This window comes from Emydura macquarii, unplaced genomic scaffold (assembly GCF_026122565.2).
Source record: "Emydura macquarii macquarii isolate MOO-44397 ecotype Brisbane River unplaced genomic scaffold, CSIRO-AGI_Emac_v2 contig_1253, whole genome shotgun sequence".
NCBI lineage: Eukaryota > Metazoa > Chordata > Testudines > Chelidae > Emydura > Emydura macquarii.
In genome coordinates, this window is record NW_027131390.1 from 82,627,361 (window position 1) to 82,642,660 (window position 15,300).

The window sequence follows — 15,300 nt, forward strand, 5'->3', positions numbered from 1 at the left end:
TCTGCTGATAAATTCAGTGTTGTTATTATACACCTCAAGAGATCTTAGTATTGGCCATAGTCATTGGGTGGTGATAGCGACGGTGGAATGATAGTCTCATCCAGTGATGATGCACCGGTTGGAAGTGGTGCATCCGCTGGTCCCAGCGGTCCAATCAGTACCAATAGTCCCATAGTGCTCCGTGGTTCTTCATATACTGATGATGGTGAGGTGTACGCCAAAGAAGGATGAGAGGGCACTCCCTGCTTGTAGTATGGGTCTCACATGTGCCAGTAGGGCCTTTGGTCCAGTTTTGCTGGTGGACCCAATGGGTACCTGAACCATAGTTGTTGGGGCAGTACTTGTAGCTGTGCATATTGGTGCGAGCGTGGGCTATGTAGACGCTCCGAGGAGAAATGTGGCTACACCTATAATTCTAAACTATGCTATCTATTAAACAAACTTTGTTTCCTGCGCTATGTAGCTGTGCCGAAAGAGAAGAAAGTTCTGACTCTAGACATGCGGCAGGGTAAGAGGAAACTGAAGGGGCGTCAACCCACGCAGCCACAGGAGACCTTGGACGTAACACATGGACAACACAAGACGTGCATGTGGGACGACAAATACTGCTTTGAACAGTTCCAACTCCAGTGCGCATGCACACCCATGTCTGGAACCCACATAGGGACCAGCACTCGAAGAAGAAACAATATAAGGATGAATTAAGCATTTATTTAAAAATGAGTTTTGAAGATGAAAAGCATTGTAAGTGCTAATTATTATCCCCTTCCCTCAAGAATGGGTGCTTCAACATTGTTAGAATTAAACATGTAGAATAAATAAATTTGTGTTCCACAACATAATTTGATTTTGTGCATAAATAAATGTGTGTGTGGGGGGGAAAGGTTTAGTAAAAATAAGCAGAGCTCAAGAGTTTTGTGGCTGAATTGCACTATACAAAACAAACGTCACATCAACTAGTCTGGAACCTAGAAATTACTTAGTTAAAATAAGCACACACCTTGCTGTCATAATCTGATGTGTTCACACATGTGTGGATCACATATAGCAAAGAATCCACCAGCCCTTCACAAGATCTCATCTGCTTCCTTGCCTCTTCTCCTGCAGAGCTTAGATTCCTAAAATGTTAAAATGCAATAGGAACGTCAATCAATAATATACTGTATATTTATGTATGGTACTCACAGACATACATATGTATGTATATCCAATCAATTTTCTAATTAAAAGATTTGCAGAAAGAGTCTTTTTATAGAATTGGTTGATAATCTATTTTGGGAAATTACAAGCAAACACGCCATTTGGCTCAATCTGGTATGTTTCAAACACACATAAGAAATCGTTCTTCAGAAAGTCTCTTTATGACTCAGGAATAAAGTAGTAGTTGGCAGGAATAGCTTAGCAATATTCCAGAGTGTGAAATGGACATCAGCAAATACAGGGAATACCTCCTGCTTCTATTTGAGCACTGTATACCAATTCTGTAAATTAATGGAACACAGTCAACTTGAAATCTAATTAATTTAAAAAAAATAAAAAATAAAAGTAGTCTCATGTACTGCATGTGGCCTCTGTCATTTTGTGTGTCATTTTCTGTGGTTTTTTGTTTTCCTATTTTAAAAAGTGCTCTCTTTTTTTTCTTATTGCTGTTTGAAACATGCAGTTAAACAGGACAGGAAACAGTGAAACTGACTATACATAAAGTGTTGTCAAATGCAGAAGGTAAATGGATAAAAAAATAGAGGAGAAACATTTGTCTTTAGTTGCTTTCATTTATAGTAATCTCAGATGTTACTTGTAACAATAGTAGGTAAAAAAAGTTCATTCAGTAGAACAATTTTAAATTTGCAGTTTCCATTTAATTTTTGTACATTGTTTGCTGGTAGTAAAGTTTAAATATTCAGTTTAATTAAGCAATCTTAGTTTTCTTACTTAGGTTTTCAATAAAAAAATAAATACCTCTAAATAGCTACATTTGCTTCCAGAAATCAATTTTATTTTTAATCAAAATTAACTCCTTTTAGATTTTATATCACCTTATTAGTGATGTGAATAATATCACATGATTTTTGTAGAGGTGGCTTTACTCAAGTTAATTCAAGGTTTGAGAGAGTAAGTTTCATGCACAGTACTTTCACAGTATCAAGATGGTAGTGATTAATTAATATGGAAAAGATTAGATATGAGCACAAAAACAGGAGAAGCTTAACCCTTACTAAGTAGCTGCATAACAGAGAAGAATAGACATTCATAAAATAGTACCTCTGAGCTCCTAAGTTTGTATTTATGCTCTTTTCCTAATAAGGAGGAATAAGGAGACATATTGGCTTGCAAGGAAGAACTAAAAGGATTAAAAAGGATGCAACAACTATATTGTTTATGAAATTGCAATTTAAAAGGAATTTGAATACACTGTTGTATAACTTGATTACTATGTTAACAGAAATCTTGTAGAACACAGTGATTTACCTCAGGCATCCTGTAGTATTGCGCAGAACTAGAGAAGTCTGGAATTTAATTTTATGATCATCATCAAAGGAAGAATTATTCCATCCCGAATGTGGAACTATCACAGTGTTAGTTAGTGTTGATAAAGCATCTCGAATGATTGTCATCTTTACTGCATCACAAGAGGACAAGTTCCAGAGAACTCCTAAAAAGAGAATTCAAATGTACTATCAATGTCAGAAGATCACTGGTAACTTTCATTACACTGAACAATATAAACCAACACTAACCATAATATCTATCTATCTCCTCAAACATTGGGGGAAATTAATTTACCTATATACAACCAAAAATACAGTGGATTAATTCTGCAATGCAATCTTTATATTCCAGCTATGACCAACAGGTGGTCTGCAAAGATGCCCTTAAAAGATATATTTTGCAGGTTGGGGAGACAAAGTTATTTCCAAATGGTGGGATTTGTTTTTCTCAACATTCCTCAGTCTGGCGGATCCATCAGGGAGCGTGTCTGTAATTTCAGAATCAGCATTGTACCAATTAACCAACTCCCTGATGGAACAGATAGAACATGAAATTATAATCACAATGGACCTAATGCTGAGTAAACTGGTGGATTCCTAGGGTGGGTGGAGAAGGAGGGATGAGAATGAGAAAGCAGGTGCACAAGTGAATGCATTAGACTTAGCACATCAAGGGAAGAAAGGAACTTAAAGAAACTCCCTCTATTGATTTGATAGGGTACAAAAGAAAGATTCCCTGAGGAGGACAGAGCCCTGTTTCTGTCAACTGACAGGAGAGGGAAAAGTCCTCATCAAATTCTAGAAGCCAGGAGGATGATTCTCCTGTGCTTCTCTAGTGACAATACAAAGATATCCAAAGTCCTATACTTAGTTGCCAAACATTCTTACATGCTCCCCAGAGATATATACCACAATCCTGATATTTGTACCTCCAACTGCTAAACGCTTACACACCTTAACAACCAACCAAACCAACAGCTCCTCACAGACAAAAAGATCTTCCCAGCATTCCCCATAAAATTGCAAACACTAACTCATAGTTCTTTAATGAAAGAGAAAAAAAGGCAGAGAAAATGCTGTAAAGTTGGCAGAAAATGAGCAAGAACAGTATCGGCCAACTGTGTGGAAATTAACTTAGTACTACGGTTCTAACTGAAGTGGCATGCTGCGTATACTTGCCATCCATGAGATGCCATCTTGCATGCCAGAATCTAAGCTTTCAATTTTTAAAAAGCAAATCTGAAAAGTAAACTGACCTCAGTTCACCTTAATATGTTAACAACGAAGCTCAGTGATGATAGTTAATGTTGATATTTAAGTTATTTCACTACTGATCAGAACACGTAAGAAAAGAAATAGGATCACATTACCAAGGTTTGTACGATATACTGTTAATGACAATCCATTTTGGTGCCATGAATTCTGCTTCGGAGAATACTAACACTTTTTTTTTAAATACAGTCATGAAAGAACTATGGCCAAAGAGCCCAGCAGAATCCAAGTGTGTGTATGAACCCAATATGGAGAAGCCAAGCCCCTGAAATCATAGAATATTTGATGGCATTTTGACCATCTCCACAATAGTGTGTCTCATTTTGTCTCTCAGATGGGTTGACCTTTGAAGAATACCACTTTCTCCTCCCATATCTGACTCCTGACTAATACCTGCATTTTGTAGGGTAGGTAAATATTTATGCAAGTTAGGGGTTCCTCTGCTTTTAGCAACATGCCAGTATAGCCTTTACTGTTATATAAGATGACCTTCAATACTCAGGGTTAAATTTAATAATCCTAGACACAGGAGTAAACCCACTTATTCCTGTTCATAAAGACACACACTTGGAATTAGATTTACCAAATTCAGTGTAAAAATAATTTACAATAAAATTTTAAAACTGTATTTAAGATCAGGTCATGTATATTTGTTTTAGAACACAATTTAAACCCAAGATTATTTAAGATGCAATGTTTTGGTCAACTCTGCTTCATCTGAGATTATCTATTGACTAGGGCAGAATTCTTATGTTGCTTTCATTTCTGGTACTTGAATAGAAATGTTCAGTCTGTACTTGAACAAATGAAAAGCTTTTTTTTTTTTTTTGTTAGACTATATACAAAAGACATGCAGGCAGCAATTTTATCATCAGGAAGAGTGCTCCAAAAGTTGCACATCTAGTACCACACTTCAGCATAGAAAACAAAGAATCAAAGCATGCTAGATACAATTTAACAAACCATTTCTTGGCATCATAGAGAATTTGAAAGAAACCAGTGATTTATTCCTTCCCACCAATAGCAAGGTTATATGTAGCTGAAATAATATTTTGCTGTACTAAGCACTTTGCTGGTACTGCTTTAGTGGTTACATTCTACCAGCACTATATGAAAATAATCGTAAGAAAAAGCATTAGGAAGAATCTGCTGGCCAATTCTACTTACCCTTTGAAGGGAAAAAATTTCTAGGACCAGCTAATTAAGTTAATAATATCTGTGCACTCACTATCTCATTTAAAAAGTAATAAACCACATCCCCTCCATTTCACTAAAGGGGAGACACTTGATGGGTCATGAAAAATGCTGTTAAGAAAGTAGTAAACAGAAAAGACATTCACCCTAAGGGACAAGAAGACAGATGAGAAGGCACAGAATATCCTTCCAGAACAGTAACGCCACAAACAAGATAAAGTACACGCTGTTAGATTCTAATATTGCACAGTAGGCCCTTTTAATAGCAACAGCAATTACTTTCAGTCATATCAATACAAAAGTTTTAAAAAATTACACTGAAATTAAGCCTGAGGCAGACACTTAGCATGGGAAATTTCAGCCCAAATGCCTAAAGTTTGACTAAGTTATAAGCAACAGAAAACAGAAACATCTCTTATTGAGGTTACCCAACACATCTTATTATAAGACTACTAGTCTCACCTATAATGCAGACATGAAGTTAATATCCATGTGAAACTGCAGAGTAAGGCAAGTTGCACTTATATACCTTGGACTGCCTTACCTGAATTCTGCATCAATCCTTCTCCATCAATTTTAGTCTAAAGTTACATCTACATTTAGGGCTGCATGTAGAGTACAGTAGAGTGCTACAGGGGAACCACATGGAGGTTTACCTTGTGGTAAAACTTTTGGCCTTCAGTGTGTTTTTACCTCAGGCTAGCTCATGCTGATGCATGTTAGTTACCCTAAGATAAAAAAACACACACTGTTTTTAGCAGTGAAGACAAGGCCTTAGAAAATCATATCAAACATACAGTGTACATAGATTAATACAGAGCAGCTCCCACAACCTTCACAATCTTGTAATGCTGAAGAATTAGAAATGAAAGCTTTATACCACTGGAAAAGGGATGACCAAGACTTGGCCTGCACTAGGAATTTACTTTGGTATAGCTATGTCTCTCAGGAGTGTGAAAAATCCACACTTGAAAGATATAGTTATATACTGACTTAATAACTCTGGTGTAAACCAGTGGTAGATCAATGGAAGAATTATTTTGTTGGGAGATGGATTACCTACACCAATGGGAGAAGCCCTCCCATCAGTGTAGGTAGTATCCACACTTAAGAGCTACAGCAGCACAGCTGCGCTGCTGCAGCATTTTAAGCGTAGACAAGCCCTAAGGGACATAGAAAACTTCCATCAAACACTGAAGTGTCCTGACATACTGGTTTTTAAAAGATGTGATGTTTGTATGTAGGGAATGTTATTTTATAACATCTCAAAAGTGTTTAAAATGTATTAGTTACAACTTTTTTCCCCTCCATGTCCCGTACAATTGGACTCTCAGTAACTAAGGCATCTGGTTTATAGGCTGAGAGAAATAGTACTAACAAAATTTTAAAATTTGCTAAAATAGCTTTTTTCTGTGGCATGTATGTGGTTGTGTAATATGTCAGAAAGGTTTGGGGTGAGCTGAGGCAATCATTTCTGGCTTGACCATGGTTTATACCAGATCTTTGCATCTTCATATTCACACACACAAAATTCATTCATTCATCAGGTTTAAATTTAGGATGTATAGATTTATTTCAATGCACTTCAAATTTTATACTTTAAATCTGTTCTCCTGTTGCTGCTTGAGCACACACAGTTCTCACTAAAGATAAGAGTTCCACATATACACCAGAGGACAAGATCTCTAAACACTTAACAGTCTTGGAACTTTCATTTACCTCAGAGAACATATTTCAAGCACCTTGTGATTCAAACTGAAAGTTAGTCTCACTAAAATCTCTACTTTTCTTAAACTTTTCTATATCTGTAACCATAAAGCAAGTTATGTTGAGAGAAATAAATTCCATTTCACATAGACACTAGTAGCTGAAAGCCCATGTGGTTGCATGGGTGTAATTCATAAAGTCGTGAGTGTAAAGAGGCTTAAAAGGGGGACTCTGGTTTCCATGTGTTGTGTTGTAGTGAGCAATATTGCTGTTTGTGCACAGAGTTGTCCCCTGGCTGCAGGCAAAACCACTTTTTTGTTACCCCACATAGCTGTTACTTCTGACTTCTCTGATTAACTGTCATATTCCAACCGCCACAGAACCTTTGGACTCCAGCATTCTAGCTGATTCTCATAGGGTCCAGTGATGACTGAACCTGGTGATATTCCAAATAAAGAGAGCTTTCAGCCATGCTTGTAGCTGTTTCCATCGCTTCACACTGACCCACCAGATGCTGTAGGCTTTGGAGTGACACACACAATCTCTCTCTCTAGATAGATAGATAGATCAAACTGTCTACAGTTACACCAGAGATACACTGAGGATAAGGCCTACCTGATTTTTGTGGCTTATAACCTTCACTTTGAAAATATTACTATTAGTGGTCTATGGGACAAATGTTTCGGTCTAATTGTCCATTAATCCTGCCAAATGGGATAGATTCTCTAACTAACTATTCAGGACTAAATTATGGCTTGCAAAGTAATTGGAGCAGCTGGTTAGCATTTGTAATGCTTGAGGAGTAGGGCAAGAAGCTATTATGCCTCCAGGAAATCTGTGGGGTAGTGCAGCCAGCAGCAGCACTTGCTACAATTGGACAAAAGGTGTAGCACACACACACTATCAGAGGGACTCTCTCGCAGCACTGCTTACTGTGCTGGAGTGGTGAGACTCCAGCTGCTATACTTTGAGAAGGCAGAGAGCGGCATTATCACTGCCTCCTGCATGGGTATTCTGGTGAGGGAATTGAACATCCACTCTCTTCCCAGCCTATCTGTACAAGTGCAGCAAACTGTAGTATCATCAACTAAAAAAAATCAACCAGTTCAGAGGCAGTGGCATGGGAATGATCCTTCAGAGAAAAAGTAGTGGGGTTGGACAGAACTGATAACTAAGCCAGAAACTGGGGAAAAGCTCAACTCCCCGCCAGCTCCTGGAAGAACTAGCTTGTTAAAAGCATGATTTATTAACTTTAAGATAATTAATTTAGTGGAAAGATTTCCGTCAAGGCCCTCCCCATTTAGATTATCTTTGCATTCAGTGGACAACTTCCTCCCTTTAACCTTTATTCTCCAAAGACCTGGACTAAACCCACATTTATAATATTTCTTTGAATTAAAGATGTAACAAAATCTGATTGTTTATATAGATTTTTTTAAAGCTATTTGCACTGAATTTAGTAGCTCTGAATCCAACTTACTCTGGATTCCAATGTTCTTATATTTTGGGATGTTTGGATTCAAAAACATGGGAAAGAGCATGGGCTAGTTGGCAGAGGGCTCGATTAAGGAACAAGCACTACAGGCTTGTGCCAAAAGCCCCAGTTCCAAGATCATGTGATTACAAGAAAAATCTAATTTTTCATTAAAAAACAAGAAGTTTCTGCCCTTCATAGTTACAAAGAGAAGTTTGAAAACATGAAATGAGTAACTGCTGCAGTGATGTCTACAAGAGTCCAAAGACAGCCTGAAACAATAGCTCAGGAAGACGTAACCTGCACCATGAATCTCAATGTGGTGTTAACCTCAAGACCCACTGCTCTGGGAGGCCCTGCCAATACCAGTCCAGCAGGGAACTGTGTGTGACAGCAGAAAAGTGCAGCTGATCCTATCTGCCTACCTATTTAAGCAGATAAATCCCAGCTGCTGGGATAGGGGGACCTGATTTTATAGGGACAGTCACAATATTTTGGACTTTTTCTTATACAGGTGCCCATTATCTCCCACCCGCCCCAGTTTTTCTCACTTGCTATCTGGTCACCCTATGCTCGGGTGTAAATACTGCTCTGCTACTTCCAATCTCTCCCTGTCGCTCTGGGAGGAGAGGGGCACTACTGGGAGGAAGGAAATGGGTGCCGTGACAGTGGGAGAGTCCAAGTGGAGGGGCAGGGACAGATCCTGGTGTGGGGATGAGACCACAGAAGTGACGCCATTGAGCTCCCCATGTCACAGTGTGGCTAGAGTCTTGGATTACCTCAATTTGGCCCTGGGTTGTTGGTGTAAGGAATCAGCTCTGCTCCTGCCATGTCCATATGTGAGCTACTGAAGTAGTGTGGGAGATATGCCTTCAGTTTGTGGAGTCTGAACTGGTCTTGAGGTCAGGAGAAGAAGAGTAGAGGGCAAAGGGCAGAGACAGAAAAGAAAAAATATAAAAAGGAATCAGATTTAGAAAAAACTCAACAAAACAATGAAATACAGAGTATAAAGGAGGGGTAAGGTCTCAGCATTGGTAAGTGGGGGGATTTAAGACAAGTAATGGAGCTGTGATGGGGGAAGAAATTCAGTAGTGTGAAGAAATGAAGGAAAAATTCAGTAATGAGTCAAACTCAGGAGAATAGGGAGGTCAGTAAAGTGGAACAGAAAAACAGGATCTCAGACTATCTCCCTTAGTTGCATGAACAGCAGCCCTCTGTGAAACACCAAAAATATGTAAAATGCAATATGAAAAGCAACAAAAACAGCATTTTTCTATTCAGATATGAAAGTTGTGTCCTTCTCATTCCCTGTCAAATTAATGCTTAGCAAGATATACATGTATATGCCTGCAGTCTCCCTCTTTCATCCTGGTCTTACATAGTGAAAAAAATTACATTTCTATACCCAATTTGTGCTTGTTTTAAAATACAGTTTATTAAATACAGTAAGTTCATGAACTTTTGAACTGGTTTAAAACATGCTAATATCTTTGTATACTGTGTAGTTCAGAAAAGGATGGAATGTCGAGTGAATACAGTAAAGTTTGGTCCCCAGTAACAAAATTACCTGTTGTTGACACTGAATTTGTAGCAACGGGCACAGCTGAACACAGCTTAACTGCAAGTGTAGCCATGGAAAAAATATATATAGCACCATTTCGATAACCTAGGCTACAGATTTTAACCATGGTTTCTAAAATGGTGTGAACATATTTTGTCCTTTGCTATATTTGAAAGGACAAAATGTGTTCAGCAATCTATTGTCAGCAACAGGTGTTTTTCGTACAGGCGGTAAGATATAACTGTATTACTTATAATTTACATATTTTTAGCCTTGTTTATACTAGGAAAATTATCTGTTGCTGACAAAAGGTGACTACAGTAGCTGCAAATTGAATTGGTTCTCAGTGATTTTTAAATGCAAACACAGACCAAAAGAAGCTGATACCAGCACAGTTTCAGAAACCATCGCTGAAACCTAAAACCTAAGTTTCTTAGTGCAGACAAGGCTTATAACAAATGGAGAAAAAATCTTCAAGGCTTTTCTGTTCCTTTTAAAATACATATATTTTAAAACTAAAGATCTGTTGGAGAGCTGATTTGTTTTAAAGGTGACTGGGAATGGATTAATTAAATATTGGAAATATACAGAATGTCAACTCCTGTCTTCCTCACTTTTGTTTGAGGATTATGAAATGCATTGAGTCTTGTCTACCATATTTTTGTCAGAAGTTTACCACCACTGAAGCTTTCACAGTGATAATGGTGGTAACTCTAGGAGATGAAGCTTTTGCGAACACAATGCTAATCCTGCGCAGAGCAGATCTCAAAAGCATGACAATACCATGAGCTACAGGAGTCTAGTTTCTACACTAGAACTTCCATGGTAACTGTCACTGGCAGAACTGCAGTAGCCTTAGCAAAAATTGTAATTTTTTGCCAAAATTTTGCTATTGTGACCTTAAAGGGTGTATGTTGTTAGGTCCACTGATCAGCGAAGACAGGATGGCTTATAGACTGGATCTGGGAATTTCTGATACAATGACTGACAGATCTTGAGGTTGTGTAGGCAGAGGTCCTAAATAGGATAGAAAAAAAACCAACGGAGTTTCCGAGGCAGAACCTGGAGAAAAACTGTTTCTCTCCAACCTGAAAGAATTAGGCAGACAATTTCAGGATACTAGCCAAGCAGATGAGCAAAACTACAAAGGATAAGAGTTTGGAAGAAATTTGATTGTGGACATGCAGCTGGGCATGTTCCTTTCCTGGTATGTGAAGAAGAGGAGCCCCAACTCCTATACATCATATGAGATTTTCACCCACAGAAATGAAGCAGAAGCAGAAAGGGCCAATTCTTGGCCAGGAGAAAGATGCCTGTTTATTGGGACTCTCCCGAACAGGATGAAAAGGACCCTCAGGATCAAAAGGACTTCCTACAAAAGGAAGACGAGAACTAATGAAACGCTTCACTCTGAGAAATGAAACAGAAGAGAGAGGATGATGATGATTACACAAAGGAGCAAGGACAGTGGTGAAGGAGGGTCCTTATGGGACACAGTAATCTAATATCACATTTGGAGGTTTAGAGACACATGTGAGGGAAGGTCTGTCTGTTAGGTACAAAGACGAATCTCTGCATTCCAATTATAGTGCTGCATGTGGTACCAGCTGATAGTGGAAACATACATGGATCTTTCTATGTGTAGGGATACAACACTATTAGAAGAGATTCTGTGAGGATTCAGCTCTAGACAAAGTGGCAGAAGGGTGAAAACCTGCCCATAATTTATGTAGAAGGCTTTTGAAACAGAGGTAAGACGACAATTACTATGATCACAAGCCTTGTGCAACAAGAGACCTACTTTCTGTGATGACATTGGAAACGTGACCATGTCTATGATAATATGGGATGAGAACAAAGTTAACGTCTTGGCATCAACCATGAGGAATGAAAAATTGGGTATTTCCATGCCATGGAACAGTGGTTAAGGGTTTATGAACCACTTGTTCCCGTTCCTCAAAAGCCACATCCTGGATGACAGAGTGCAGCACCAAAGCCAATACGAGGAGTTTGAGAGGGAGTTTGTAGGTGGGAGAAAGAATAAAATGAGCATGGCTCAGAAAGACCGCATCACAAATAACAACATTGCTCCTGGCTCTTCTATCTGCATCTGTGTTCAGACAGACAGAGAACTTCACCATGGATGCCTCTACCCAGGTCCTGGTAGGGATTTGCAGAGACCAGTGACCTGCGTTTCCCTATCATAGGGAGCCTGGCTTAGGATACCATGCAGTGTGAGAAGTGTCTACTGTAGAATGTCTCAGAAAATAGATGGGAGAGTTCCAGGAGGAGGTGGCTAGGCTGAGAATTATCTGTGCCCATGAGAAATTCACTGAAAACATATATAGAGAGACCTCCAAGGTTGAGGAAGCAATCCAGCTAGAGGGGATTGTAGTAGCACCACAAGGGGAGCCGGAAATGGCTCCTTTACATGGAGAAAGCTGGCTACTGGTTACTTCTGGCAGCAGGCAGTGGTCCACCTGTGCTCCCAACCCACCATCCATAGTGATAAAAAACTGGTATGCTGCCCTGGCAATGCAGGATGAAAAATCTTCCCCAAAGGTGCAGGAGGAAAAGCCATACCACCAATGCTGGGAGGATCATGGCCACCACTCAGAAGAGGAAACAAAGGATGGTGATGTTTGGTAACTCCCTAAGGGTAACATAGGCCTGACCTAGCGTCCTAGGAGGTGTGCTGCCTGCCAAAGGCCCATATCTGTCACATTAGAAAAGGACTGGCAAGGATCATCCGAACCAGTGACAAAAGCCCACAGGTAAGTCCAAAACATGTAGATTTGGATGAAGGGTCCGAATCTCGGGGGAAACCATAGCAGGGATAAAGGAGAGACCAGAGGGAATATAGAGGGGAAAGCTAATGAACATCTTAGATGTCTTTAAACTAATGCAAGAAGTATGGGTAATAAACAAAAAGAACTAGTAATACTAGTAAATAATCACAATTACAACATAACTGGCATCACAGAAACTTAGTGCGATAATTCACATGACTGGAATATTGGTATAGAATGGTACAACTAGTTCAGGAAGGACAGGCAGGGAAAAGAGGGAGAAGGTGGTGCCTTGTATATCAAAGATGTATACACTTGCACTGAGGTTGAGATAGAAGTGGCAGACCTGTTAAAAGTTTCTGAGTAACAATAAAAGGGGTAAAAAAGACTAAGTTAATCACCTGATGCAGTAATGATGCTTCTTCAAGATGTGTGTCCCTATGGGTAGGTGTGTTCTCCACTGTAGGTGCATCTGCATCCCTGCACTGCTGACTGGAGAACTTTGATTGTAGTGTCCATTCAGCCCATGCATGCGCTGCTCCTCTCCTGCTACGAGGCTAGCCAAAGTGCATGGTCAAACTCTTCTCAGTCCCTTCTCTATTGCAGAGTCAATGACAAGAACACCGAAGTAAAGGGGATGAGGGTGGGTCATGGAGCACCCATAGGGAAACATCTCAAAAAACCATCATTACTCCACAATGTGAGTAACTTCATTTTCTTCAAGTAGTGTCCTTATGGGTGCTTCACTGTAGGTGACTCCTGAGTAGTGCCCAGCACTGGAGGCTGGGGCTTCGGAGTCGAGTCTGTTACAGATGATAGCACTGTGGCACCGAATCTGGCTTCTGCAGCTGAGTCCCTGAGGATGGCATAATGTTCTGCTAAGATGTGTGCAGATGCCCAGGTAGCTGCTCTGCAGATTTCTGATACAGGGTTACCCTTGGAGAAGGCAACGATAGAGGAGATCAATCCTGTTGAGTGTGTGGTATTGAAGATGGGGGTGCTACATTACTCATTTGCTAACAAAACTTGATATAGTTTAAGACCCATTTGTAGACTCTTTGGGCAAAAAATCACTGTACCCTTTGACCGATCTGCAATGGAGAAGAAGAGTCTTGGAGATTTTCTGAAAGCTCTTGTTTTGTTGAAAGACCAAGGCTCTCTTCACATTGAGTGTATGGAGAATGGCTTCCCTATTATCCTGATGAGGTTTAGGATAAATGGCTGGAAGTTAAATAAGCTGGTTATAGGAAAAGCAGAAGTCACTTTGGTAGTGAACTTCAGATGTGATCTTAGAGTCCCTTTTGCAGGGAAGAACACAGTGAAGGGGCAATGCGCCATTCGGGCCGCTATCTCCCCTATCCTTCTTGCTGAGGTAATGGTGATCAGGAGTGCCGTCTTCCTTGAGAGATGAGTTAGTTAACAAGTTGCCATGGGTTCAAATGGCTATTTAGTCAGTCCTTTTAACACTAAGTTGAGATCCCATTGAGGAGTGGGAAGTCTAGGCTGGGGAAAGAGCTTCGCTATGCCTTTGAGAAACTTCTGTGTGGTTGGATCAGAGAAGACTGAACATCCTTCTATCTACTGGTGGAAGGTCACAATTGCTTCTAGGTGAACCTTTAGTGAGCTGATAGAGAAACCTGATTTTTTGAGAGTCAAGAGGTAATCCAGAACTACCAGTAAGGTGGCTGCATTTGGAATGAAGCCTTTGGGCTGGCACCAGATTTGAAATCTTTTACATTTTTGTACGTATGTGCAAGTAGCTCTTTTCCTACTGTTTAATAACTCCTGCACCACCCTCACAGCACGATGTATCTATGTGCTGGAACCATGAAGGAGTTAGGCTTTAAGCCTCAGAATTGGCAGGTTGGGATGGAGAGTGCATCCCTTGTTCTGTGATAGCATGTATGGAGTGATTGGAAGAGTCATCACTGGATACAGTGTTAGCTGTGACAGGTAAGGGTACGATGTCTGTCTGGGCCAGGTGGGAGCAATCATTATGATCTTTGCTTTCACTTTTTTCACTTTCAACAGGACTTTCAGAATTAGAGGGAATGAGGGGAAGGCGTAAAGACGACGCCTGTTCCATGGGAGGAGAGCATCCCCCATAGAGTATCATCTGATCCCCACTCAGGAGCAGTACTGAGGACAATTCTTGTTCTGGTACGTAGCAAACAGATCTACTCTCAGTGTCCCCCACAGCCCACATGTGTCTTGTAGGACCACCAAATTTATTTCCCATTCATGGTTGAGTGGGAATTTGCAGCTGAGGTTGTCTGCAGTCGTGTTGTGCACTCCTGGCAGATATGCCACTGAAATTATAACACTGCGTGAAATGCACCAATTCCATAGTTTTAGAACTTCCATGCACAGGGAGTGTGATCTGGTGCCTCCCTGATGGTTTAATGTAATACATGCATGAAATGTTGTCCATCATAACTTTTGTGTGCATGCCTTTGACCAGTGGGAGCAAATAAGCACATGCGTTTCTGACTGCTCCGAGTTCGAGCAGGTTGATGTGAAGGCATGTCTTGGATGGTGACCACTTGCTCTGTACTATGAGATAATTGAGATGTGCAACCTATCCTATGAGGTGATCAGGGGTAACAATGGGGAAGGCTGAATAAATGGGATTCCTGTACATACATTTACTAGGTCTTTCTACCAATCCAAGGATTCCTTGACTTTGGTGGGCATTGATAGTAGTTTGTTTATGCTGTCTCTGTTTGACCTGTCAACCGAACTGAACCAGGTCTGGAGGCATCTGATGTGTACTCTGGTATGAGCTATGACTGATGTGCCTGCAGCCAGACCCTG

General features: G+C 40.1%; 1 protein-coding gene across 1 annotated transcript in view; it reads right to left on the reverse strand.

Moving 5' to 3' along the window:
- PKP4 (plakophilin 4) overlaps nt 1-15,300 on the reverse strand; it is a 244,646-nt gene that overhangs the window by 34,186 nt on the left and 195,160 nt on the right. The window contains 2 exon segments of the mRNA XM_067549418.1: nt 1,001-1,118; nt 2,470-2,653. Coding sequence (XP_067405519.1) covers nt 1,001-1,118; nt 2,470-2,653 — 302 coding nt within the window.